Here is a 12071-nt window from a genome sequence, read left to right as displayed (position 1 = left end):
TCCTTTTGCATGTGTGCGGTTGATTTACGTGCAAAAACAAGAGATTATTTTCCTTCAAGACAAACACTTTCCTTCCACTCAAAACAGAAAGGCTACATTATAAGTGAATGCATAAACAGTTAGATTAGATATTCATCAAACAAAATTCATGCATTGGTATGCATTTGTGGTTCTAAAAGGTTAAGGGGTATAAAGAGCCAGACTTCACAGAAGTTGGCTGAAGATTTTTTTTTAAGATCTGCTTGTCTCATCGCAGGTAGTCTCAGCCTCAGACATCACACCCACAGACTGTTGGCTGAACGTCTGATGCATATGGCACACAAAAGTGGAAACGCTTCAGGAGTGTCGAAGTCCTCATCAGATTTGTTGAATTCTACAGGATTTCCGCGAGACGTGTGTGTCGTGTTCTTTAACGTTCTGCCTGGAAACAAAGATACCGTGGCACCAAACCTCCTCACGAAAGAAGAAAGACTAGTGTTTACAACTGTGCCAACGAGCGCTTATCAGGCTCAACTAAATGCAGGATTTTCAAAAGTATGTGAAATATTTAAAGTTGGCGGCATAGAATCTTTAAAATATGTCCAAGAGTTTACACACCGGTCTGTTATTGTGGTGACATCTCCATGCCTCGAAATGTGATGATGAATGAAACAAACTGATTGGTTGTTTGACATGTTGAAAGCTACTAGATTCCAAACCTTTATTCCAAACCGGTTATCTAGGCCACACACCCTATTTAAAGGGGGCATAACATACATGGTGTCACCCAATCTCATGTTAATCTTTTGTACCTTTATCCTTCATATCTTCAAAAAATCTTTCGTTTTATCATATTTATAAAAGAAAGACACAGCTTTGCGATTCTCTCTGGAAAAAGCTGAGCTCCTGGAGGTGCGCGATGGGCGCAGTTTGCTCTTGCTCTGGTCAATGCATGTGCAGCCATGTTTTTCTGGGAGAAATGCCCATATTAGGAGTTCCACCCTCGTCTACGTCATGAAGCGCCATGAGTGAAATTGTCTGAAACTTGTCATACATTCAAATAGTTTTATGAAACTTTGTCCATGCTTAACTTGAGAATCCAACTCTTTAACAGTGCAAACAACTCTGAATGCATGGAACAGCATTGTAACATCAGTTCTTCTTCCAGAATTCATCAGCCACTAAATGATCTCAAACGATTGAAGAAAATGATTTTTTGTTCTGTTGTTTTTTTCCTCCTCTGATTGGTGAGTAATAAATGTAATAAAAAAAACAGACTGGAGATTTCACCATCACAAACATCACTAATGAACACACTTCATGAACTTGTGTTCATCATCATCAGGGTTCAAAAGTGTGCTGATGAATGGGTAATGGCCAAATAAGTAGTTTTCCTTTAAGACATATCTCCAATGTACACACAATAGATAGCCTACATTGAAACAAAGTAGTGAATGCATAAACAGTCAGATTTGATTTAAAACAAACTAAATGCACTTAGTTTGTCCATTAAGATACTTAGCCTACTGCTAGCTGTGTGTAACGAATCTCTACTCTTTAAATCGCTATTAAATATATATCAGAAACAAAGCTTGTTACTGTGGAAGCAATATAAACACACTAACTATTTTATGGTGGCTACAGATATGAAGCAAGATGTGAAACTGAACCACAAACCCAGTCGCTGCTGACGTGTTAATGCCTAATCACACGCGCTTGAGGTTTTTTTCTCTCTCTCTCTCTGTGAGTGGGTGGAGTTTATATCTCCATGTCTCACTGCAAGTTATCTACACACAGTACTATTTAAGATCAAGAAACAATGCGATTCTGTTGTATTTCATGCAGTGTTTTTTTTTTTTTTCTTACATTAACGGACCAGCCACTGAAAAGATCTTAAACTCCTTGAGAAAATGATTCACAAGCTTGTTTTGTTCTGTTTATGTATTCTACCTCTGATTGGTGTGTTATAAATGTATTTATGGACAGATGAGCTAATAATATATATATATAATTTTTAAACGTTTAAGTTCACGTTTAACATTAACATTTAATTTTGATCTCTAGGCGCTGCAGATGAGATCGTGTCAGCGATGGAGGGAGAGTCGTTCACTCTCCGAACTGGTTTTACTGAAAGACAGGGCGATCAAGAGATCAAGTGGAGGTTTGGATCGAGCAGGACTTTGTTAACCAGCATAAAGTCAGGAAACATCATTCCATTCAGTCACACGGTATTCAGAGACAGACTGCAGCTCGACAGACAGACTGGAGATCTCACCATCACAAACATCAATAATGAACACACTGGAGTTTATGAACTAAATGTTGGAAGTAATGACTTAAAATTCATTGTCACTGTTTATGGTGAGTATTACAGATGCAAACAGTATTTCATTTTATATTAACTACTGTCAGTTGTGCATAGTCTTGGATTTATTTATTTATTTACTCTCCAGCTCCTGTGCCTGTTCCTGTCATCACCAGATACTCTCCTCAGTGTTCATCATCATCATCATCATCATCATCATCAGAGTTGAAAAGTGTGCTGTTGTGTTCAGTGGTGAATGTGAGTCACGTGACTCTCTCCTGGTACAAAGGAAACAGTTTATTGTCCAGCATCAGTGAGTCTGATTTCAAGATCAGTCTCTCTCTTCCTCTGGAGGTGGAATATCAGGATATAAACAGCTACAGCTGTGTGATTAACAATCCTGTAAGCACCCAGACCACACATCTGGACATCGATCAACTCTGTGAGACATGTTCAGGTAACAGTGGTGATATCAGTGAAACTTTTTTCGCAGTGTTCACTGTAAGATGAGACATGTCAAAGTCAATTTGAAAGAAATTAATGCAGTTTTAAAAGAAGTATCTATTCTTTCTACAGACTGTGACTACTACTGGAGTCAAACGGCTGAAGCTATGATCCGATTGGTCGTCTCTGCTGTGGTGGGAGTGGCTGCTGTTGCTGCTGTTGTTGTACTAGTTTATGACATCAGATCCAGAAGAGCTGGACTAGAGTGGAAATTCACTAAACAGTAATGTACCTTGTATTATAAAACAAGAATAAACAATATGTTTATTTCGGTCACTTCCATTGGTTATTTTACATTATATATCAGTCTATTCCATGATCTCCAGTCTGGTTTAGAAAATGAAATCCTGATCTTGACCAACTCCTATGATCAGTTTGATTGATTGTTTTACATTTTTGATTGATTGTTTTTAATGTTTAATGTTTGAAAATAAGATTTTAGTTTTTTTTCTGTCCTGTTTTTTTTAAGCTTGTATGGTCAAGAAAACTGGCAATAAAATGTTTTATTTGGAAGATGATTTTATGTATTTTTTTTTACGACATAGACGACCTACTATAATGTACAGTATTAGAAAAATAATATGTTTTTTGAACATTAAAGCATGTCAACATATTGTTACTCCAAATACACAAAATAATGATCTTTAAAAAAGCATCATATGACCCCTTTAAATAATCAACATTCAAATTAATTTATTTAAATAAAGAGACATAAGTACATTAAATAAGTTCACACAATCACACATTACATCTCTCTCTCTCTCTCTCTCTCTCTCTCTCTCTCTCTCTATCTCTCTATCTCTTTCTCTCTCTCCATCACATAAAAACCTCAAACTTTTTTTTATTTATTTCAAGATATTGTCATATTTTGTCTTTTGAAATCCATTTCAAAAGATTATGTAAACTGTTTAGAAATAGTTAAACTTTCACCTTTATTGAGTTTATGGCGTCTGTTTGGTAAGTAACTGTACACATTATTCAAGTTTAATCATTGTAAGCTTCAAATACCTATTTGATTGTGTTTTATTAATGACCAGTCACTGGTCGCGATCTCATGGAGAAATTATGTACACTGCAGAAATTAACCTTGAGCAAAATAATAATAATAATAATAATTAATAATAATAATAACTAGCTTACATTTAGCTTACATTTAACCCATCCAAAGTGCAAACACACAGCAGTAAACACACCTGGAGCAGTGGGCAGCCAATTTATGCTGAGGTGCCCAGGGAGCAGTTGGGTGTTTGGTGCCTTGCTCATGGGCTCCTCATTTGTGGTTTTGAAGGTGGAGAAAGTGCTGTATAGTTACTTCCCCCATCTAAAATTCCTGCTGGCCTGAGACTCAAACTCACAACTTTTGGATTACAAATGTGAAGTCCAAATCTATAACCATTAGGCCACAACTTCCCCTTTTGCTTTCTACAGTCACCATTATGTGTGCATTTTGGCCCCGCACAGGACTGTTTTCTTAAACCCGCTCCCAATTTCTGACTATCATCAACTTTCTAATGTTAAATATAATTTTTGCACATCAGGGAGCCGCTATCAATATGCGGTGTCAATATATTTTGGATGCCAGGTTTTTGGCAGGTTGATTTTCCTCCGTAGGTTGAAGGTTTAAAATATTGCATTTGATCAAAAATTCAAGTTTTGTGAAGGATGACCACTGGTAAGAAGCCTTTTAGCTGTGTTTAAAATCAATCTGCAAAACGTTGAATGTGAAATAGGCCCTATAGTATTTTAGTTATGTAAATGTTTTGAGTTTCAATATTTGATACTGTCATTGCACTACTTTGGGGGCTACTTCAACCCCCCTCAAACACAACAACACAATCCATCCACACTGTTCACTCTGGCACCATAAACATAGTCTCAATTTTATCAAGTTTGATTGGCTTTATTCTGTATTTGTACATAGATCTGTATAAGCACTGGATAAACAATCTTTCACATGAATGGCATCCCAAGAACCCTTACAATTAAACTAAAACACAAATTTCAAACAAGTGAAAATTTTTGAAATATGTTGATTTATTTTAAATTTTCCTTTTTTTGTTCGGGTAGTCAAGCATGAGACAAAAAAATCAAAATATGTCAAAATGTATCCATAAAACAAACAAATTAAAACTGATTGGCATGTCATGCAAGGCCGAAGTTTATATTGTTACAGTGATTATGAACTGTTGTTTCTCTTCATTTTTTCCATGCTGATCCTGAGAGTGATTCACTTTATTTTCACTGAAATCTGTTATAAAAACAGAAAGAATCACAGTAAAAAAAACAATAAACAATAAGAAAATAGCAATGAATAAATAATAGTTTTAATAATAATAATAATAATAATAATAATAATAATAATAATAATAATAAGTTCCCCTGCCCTAATGTTCTTCTTCACTACACTTACAATAGGGAAATAAATCATCTGTTATCCTTTCAACAGTAATTATACTTAAATTAAAAACAGAAAACTTTCTCAGCTACAGTGTGTAGAAACAAACAAATGGAAAGAAGAATCTCAACTTTGCATTTTCTTTTAAATACATTAATATATTTTAGCTCTAACCGTATGAGTTGACTGTAATACTTACACCTTTGATTTCGTTGTCCACAAATCTTTCAGCAAAAAACACAGTTACAGCCCAAACTACCAAACCAACACCAGCACCATATATCCCTGAAGGAGCACCTGACTGAGGTCGAGCTGTGATGATAAAAAGAGACAGTCATTAATGAGAATGTGTCTGATCTATAACAAACACTAGAAACATCAGCACTATAAACATATAACAAAACTGCATAGCTTTCGCAGAGTTCAAAGTTAACCAAGGCATTTATTTTTTTTATTTACAACATAAACAGAATTTCTGCACAAAAATATTTTATGTACTCACTCTTGACAGTAACTCTGATGGTCCTTTGTAAGGTGTATTCACTGTTGCTCATGTGTAGATGATAATCTCCTGAGTCTGTGGTTTTGGAGTCACCGATAGTGAGATCTCCAGTCTTACGATGAAGATATAGTCTGCCACCGTATCTCAGATCATCTTCATCTCTAGGTCCAAATATATTGTCACCTTTATTGATTTCAGCCACAATATTACCTCCAGTCTTCCACAGTATCAGATCATATCCCTGTATTTCAAGAACACCAGTATCTAGATTGACAGGATCTCTCTCCATCACTGATACTGTCTTCCCACCAACTGTCACAGAAACAAACACATATGAATAGTTTTTCTTTAGAGATAACAAAAGAACAGATGGCTCTCTAGGAAAAAAAATAACCCTGACACTCTTTTTTTCAGACTCTAATTAATGTGTGGTAGAGGTGAAATGCACTGAATTACAAAATTAGTAGTGCAACTAAATTAGCATATTTGTTTAGAGTGGTCATTGGCTACAGAAAGTAGCAATTTAACATGTACCAAATTACATGTTAAAAAAAAAATAATAATAAAAAAAATCATAAGACATCAGATCTCATCCTTTCATATGATATATAGAAGTAAAAAAAAAAAAACTTGAATTGTAATGGTTTGGTGCACGAGAGAACGAGCATGAACGAAGATGAAGATGACATACAAAGTCTTTAATAATCCACAGAGAGGGTAATCCACAGAGAGAAGGCATGAACGCACATACACTCAATACCGGACAACCAAAGACTGAAAAGAAAACAATTTATGTGGGGGACGTTAATTAGGATAATGAATGACACACTTGAACAAAGTGACATAATCAAGGGAAGACAGAAACTAGGTCATACTGAGCACATGGGTAATGAAAACAGTTCTAGGGTGTGATAGCTCGCCCCACTAATAGAAAGCACAACCCCTCACTATGGAGAATGAAGGAGACAGTGTGGTTGCTAAAGGGCTGGCAGGAAAACAGTGGAGGTTTGGGCAAAGGTAGGAGGATGACCAAAAGAGTCCATAGTGCTGATGATGGAGGGAAGCAGAGCAGGAGGAGGAGGCAGGTGAGACCCAGGCCTCAGCCATGATAGCAGTCCAAGGTGGAGCTGATGGAGGGAGGAGCAATGGTGGAGGAAGGGCTGACAACTCCAGCGGCTGACCGACAGTGGCGGAGCAGGTGGAAGAAGATCCCAAAGCAAAGATGGAGAGCCGATGAGCCAGGGTGACACGAGGATCTGGAGGGCCAGGTGGAGCAGATGGGGCCAGTGACTGAGGCGGAGGCAGGGATCCAGAAGGCCACAATGGAGCCGGAGCAACAGAGGACTGAGGTGGAGCTGGAGGGAAGGAGGAGCCTTACAGAGCCTTAGGGATGGAGGGACAAGGTGGAGCCAGAGGAGTGGAGTCCTGAGGAGGCTGATGGTTGATAACAGACCAAGATGGATGCAGAGGGATGAGTGAGGCAGGTGGAGCTGGTGTGCTGAAAAGCCACTGTGGAGAGGATGGAGCTAGAAGCCATGGTGGAGCCGCTTGGTCGAATGCCCAAGGCGGAGTCTGGAGGCAGAGACAAGGGATCCTGTACACAGATGGTGGGCTGAGGGTGAACAGAGGTGCTGACAGGTGACAGCGGTGTCAACACGAGAGGGAGGGTGGGTGGGAAATCCAGACTGCCATACAGTTCCAGGCGGACAGAGAGTTTGATTAAAGACTAGGGGAAGAGGGGGCATGTCGGGCTCAGGCTTGGGCTCCGTGCAGCAGGCAGATGGTGGGCTGGGTTCTGGGTGTGGAGTGGTAATGGTGAGCTGCTCCTCGGTGAGGCTGATGGTGAATGGTGATTTGTTGCTCACCAGTACCCATTCCACAAAAGTGGCAAATGAGTCCCGAGGTCTACCTCCAGACAGCAGCGCCATGCACTCTTCATTGAGGCTTATCAGGAAGAACGTGCAGAGGCTGCTGTCTAACTTGCTGGAGTGGTTGGTGATCTCTGTGAAGATCGCCGTGTGGAACTCAAGGGGCATCCCTCCCTGTTCCAGCAGTAGTAGGAGGAAATCAGGGTGATGTCCATGTTAAATAAGGGGAAGTAAATGCTTTAAATAATCCATGAGTGAAAAAAAAAAACTGGGAAAAACAGACACAAAACGGAGAGGAGGGGCGCCGCAACTTTAACTTTTCGGGTCCGGTATTCTGTCACTTTTGGTACACGAGGGAACGAATGAGAATGAAGATGAAGAAAAAAGATAGTTAATAATCCACAGAGAGAAGGCATAAACACACGTACACATAGACGTTAACTCAATACAGGACAAGCAAAGACTGGACAGAATAAAACTTATAACGGGAACGTTAAAGAGGATAATGAATGACACGTCTGAACATAATGACATAATCAAGGAAAGACAGAAACATGTTCTACTCACCAACAACAGCAATATAGTATTTTCTGTGCAAGACCATGCTGATGGTGTTGATCTCCACTGTATAAACTCCAGTTTGTTCGCTTCGGATGTTGCTGAAGACGAGGTCTTGGGTCTGATCCTTCAGATGAATGTTTCTCCATTGTGTCTCATCAGGGCTATTTAAGTAAGCAATAGGGATGACTTGATCTTCAAACTTCCACACAATCTGATCAGATCCCTGTACTTTAACACCATTGTGTAGAGTGAGAGAATCTCCCTCCATCACATACACTGACTCCACAACATCTGTCTCAACAACAAACACATGTGGAGAGCAAACAGAAGATTGAGCTTACAATGCTGTAATTTCCACACAGTCACACTTTGAAGTTATTTTTCTGTTGTGAGAATATATTGAAACACCATATGCATTTCAGATTCAGCTCTTCAGATATACACTCAATTTTCTAAACAACTGATGATGATTTGGAACGATGTGTAAAATATGTAGAAATAGATGTGTATTAAGTTATTTTCTATTGTATTTCTAGTGTCACATTTAAATTTAATACACCAATCTACCTTTCAAACAGATTTCAACATAGCCTCACATATGATTGTTAATTTTCCACAAAAAGAGGCTTTTTTATAGAATGAACAAATCTCCCTAAAAGTATATCCTCATGTGGTTAAAGATAAAGATGAAATAATACAATAAGAATGAAATAAATAATTATTTTGGATATATCATTTGGAAACATTTGGTCATCAACATTTTTTTTTTTTAATTTATATTTTATTATATAGTTTATATAAAAATAGCAAACCTAATAATACTAGCATAACCCATAATGTTTAAAATTGTAATAATTCCGCAGCATCTAAACTGTCCTCAGGTGACTGAAATGAGTTACTCACCATGAACAGTAACTTGAAATGTCTTCAGTTTTGCAGTTATGCTCCTGATGTCTACACTATAACGTCCAATGTGTTCAGTTCTGATGTTTGTGATGGTCAGAGATCCAGTCTGTTTGTCCAGCTTCAGTCTGTCTTTGAATATTGCACCGGGGCCATCACATGTAGAGGGATTTGCACCTGCTTCATTCATTTTAGCAATGATTTCATTACCAAACTTCCATATTATCTTACTATCCCTTGGTATTTCAGTATCATCAGTATGTAGAGTGACTGAATCTCCCACCATCACTGATACTGACTTCACTTCTGCATCAACACCAAACACACCTGAAGAACAAACAGAAACAGATTATACTTTTATTGTGTATGTGATTAATCTTTTGACCTAAATTTGTTGCATTGTGTCTAAGCCTAATATGACTTGTAATTTCTACAAGGCATGCAAATCATAAAATGTATGTGGCTGTTGTATACATATATACAAAGCCATGCAGGAAAAAATATTAGGCTAAATTGTGTGCACGATTTACTAATTCGTTCCCTCAATGTACTAAAATGTGCACACAATTACTATTGCGTTCCCTCGATTTACTATTTCGTTCACTCGATTTATAAATTGTGCACACGATTTACTAATTCGTTCCCTCGATTTACTATTGCGTTCCCTCGATTTGCTAAATTGTGTGCACGATTTAGCAAATCGAGGGAACGCAATAGTAAATTTAAATCAAGGGAACTCAATAGTAATCATGTACACGTTTTAGTACATTGAGGAAACAAATTAGTAAATCGTGCTCACACTTTATTTATTTTCTCTTGCATTTCATGTGCGGGGCTCCGTACATATAGATATACAGTAACAAAATATTCATTTACACAGCTTGAAAGCTTATTATAAAAAAAATTAAGATATTTTTTCAATTATGTATTCAGATTTTTATTCTGAGGAATGGAAAAAGAATCTGGGTTTAGCCTATGCTAATGGATATTGAATGACTGAACAGAACTTAGCTGACCAGGAAGGATGTGTCACATGGACACACTTTAACAAATGGCTCAATTCATACATATTATCTGCTGTTTAATGGAAAATACTTCTTATTTATTTAACGATTTATGGGGGTTGATTATGGGGGTTTGAGGTGGCTTAACTATTCTGAACAAGCAGGCTAAAATTAGCAAAAACAAGTGAAACCCACCCAATAGGTTGGCCTTATGTTACAAAGACAGGCTGCAACAATGGCCATAATTATGAGCTTGATGGTATGGCAAAAAAGGCAAGAGTTTTATTAGACCTTGCCGCACCCTGAATGAGAGCGACTGTAAAACAAAGTCTAAAGTCCAATAGATAGACTGACGGACTGACTGAGACGGTGTCATATTTCTGTTTTTCAGTTCTGTTTTAAAGCACTGCATGCTTTCGTGTTGCAGCCATCTTTCAAGTAAAATAGTAACGCTCAGAATATTACAGTCCGTCAGCGCCCTCTACAGTTTATACGTTCACATACAACTAAACCTCGACATCCCCTTACAAAGTTGTCATCGTCTGTTATTATATGCAGTTTGGTTTATCATAACTTATATTTACAGAAAAATTATTAATGTTTGGTTAAAAAAATAGATAAAAAAAAATACAAAGATAACTATCTGTTTCCGATTTATATTGAAAAATAAAATGTTATATTAATAAAGAGTAGTATTACTCACCATTCACAATTAATAAAACCCCCACAAAGAAAGTATTTGTCCTCATATTGATCCCCCTTCTGACTGAGTCTAAACTACTCCAGCACTGATCAGGGCCGCATTAACGCATGGACTTTAAAGGGCTGAAGCCCAGGGGCCTACACTTGGGAGGGGCCTACTGGCTGCTGGGAAATTATATTTTTCTAATAATTATTTGTATATATGGGAGTTGCAGCAGTGACAACATCATTCTGTAAACAAACTTACACTCTTGTTTTCAGCGGCGCCCTGCTTGTAGAATTTGTAGTGAATGGATCAGTTTAGGTTTCCCCCACACAGTTTGTATAGTTGGTATGTTCCACCGATATACTGTGATCGGAATGCACAATGCGTAAGTAAAGAAGCCTAGAATGAGCACTAATTCTGTGTCAGTGACTCTACCACACAGTGAAAAAGCGCAGAGCCGAGCTGAGTCGTACCACGCAGTGGAAAAGCGCCATATGTTAACATGCTAGGGTCCTGCATTCCAGCCCGAGCCTGATAGGCACCGACTTTTTTACACCCCTTGGGCCGAGCTTCAAGCCAATTTTCACTTCATAGTTCAGACATGGGCCGGGCCCATTTAAGGCTTGTCATTATTTTTATATTTTAGACATCCATCAATTAGTGATGATAAAATTTTCCAAATTTGGTGGAACAAAGTGAGACTGTGCTGTCGCAGCTGTCAATAGCAGCTTGAGAGTGTTTAGTGTCCTGCGGAAGCAATATGGTCCATGCTGCCAGAGCAGCTGAAGAGTTCTGCGCTCAAATGCATGGAATATGCTTGCTGCCAAGCATCAGCAAAAGTAATTACTATAAATTCGTCAGGGGAAACAGTAAGGAAATATTTACTCGCTAGCATGAAGCTGCAGATCTTGACTCCATATCCTCATAAAACATGCCTTTAGAGAGAAGTGCATCTTTACCGATTATGATTATAATAAAAGAGCTTTTGTTTTTTATTTGTTTTGCTTCATAAAGTAGTAACTTAAAGCTTTCCATAGATATATTTAACATATCTGTGAAGCATGTGTTCGCTAAGTTTTAGTTTATTTTTGTTAAGTGCTCCTGTTGCGACGACAGAAAGCGCATCATGTTTGTTTTCTTTATTTTATAAAAGCACAGCCTTTTGTTGATATTGTGAATGCACACAAATACAGGTAGACTCTTTACAGTTGTGAATGATGCATTACTCTTACCTTTATGATCCAAAATAATGGTGTATCCACTGAATAAAAAATGCAAGTGATCGCACTGGCGCCTCCATGTCCCTTTAAGAACCCTTTAGCTTGCACTGTACGTATTAAACTATTGGCTATAGCACACATT

At 37.9% G+C, this 12071-nt stretch overlaps 2 protein-coding genes and 1 long non-coding RNA gene across 3 annotated transcripts in view; 1 reads left to right on the top strand and 2 right to left on the bottom strand.

The window, feature by feature from the left end:
* The window catches only part of LOC113099127 (uncharacterized), a 51435-nt gene extending 48169 nt beyond the window's left edge, over positions 1-3266 (top strand). Inside the window, exons 4-6 of the mRNA XM_026264213.1 lie at positions 2044-2340; positions 2433-2741; positions 2861-3266. Coding sequence (XP_026119998.1) covers positions 2044-2340; positions 2433-2741; positions 2861-3015 — 761 coding nt within the window. The 3' untranslated portion in view covers positions 3016-3266. The remainder of the gene's footprint in view (positions 1-2043; positions 2341-2432; positions 2742-2860) is intronic.
* A 1406-nt stretch (positions 3267-4672) lies between these two features.
* LOC113099122 (uncharacterized) lies at positions 4673-5488 on the bottom strand. Its single transcript, XR_003289299.1, has 2 exons — positions 5383-5488; positions 4673-5036 (listed from the first exon to the last, which is right to left on the bottom strand). It is a non-coding gene; the product is annotated as an uncharacterized LOC113099122 (long non-coding RNA).
* A 2624-nt stretch (positions 5489-8112) lies between these two features.
* LOC113099147 (uncharacterized) lies at positions 8113-11301 on the bottom strand. The gene is made up of 3 exons (XM_026264235.1): positions 10725-11301; positions 9018-9344; positions 8113-8405 (listed from the first exon to the last, which is right to left on the bottom strand). The coding sequence occupies exons 1-3, from the start codon at positions 10768-10770 to the stop codon at positions 8113-8115; spliced, it is 666 nt and encodes a 221-aa protein (XP_026120020.1). The 5' UTR covers positions 10771-11301.
* Between the last annotated feature and the right edge of the window lie 770 nt (positions 11302-12071).

This window comes from Carassius auratus, unplaced genomic scaffold (assembly GCF_003368295.1).
Source record: "Carassius auratus strain Wakin unplaced genomic scaffold, ASM336829v1 scaf_tig00216865, whole genome shotgun sequence".
Classification (NCBI taxonomy): Eukaryota; Metazoa; Chordata; class Actinopteri; order Cypriniformes; family Cyprinidae; genus Carassius; species Carassius auratus.
Note: the sequence above shows the minus strand (reverse complement) of the source record. Positions and strands in the feature narration are given on the sequence as shown.

Coding starts and splice junctions, on each gene's coding strand:
- LOC113099147 (XM_026264235.1), bottom strand. CDS start 10,770: ATGAGGACAAATACTTTCTTTGTGGGGGTTTTATTAATTGTGAATG. Junction 9,345..10,724: donor GGTTTTATTAATTGTGAATG/GTGAGTAATACT, acceptor TTTGTTCTTCAG/GTGTGTTTGGTGTTGATGCA. Junction 8,406..9,017: donor ATTTCAAGTTACTGTTCATG/GTGAGTAACTCA, acceptor TTGTTGAGACAG/ATGTTGTGGAGTCAGTGTAT.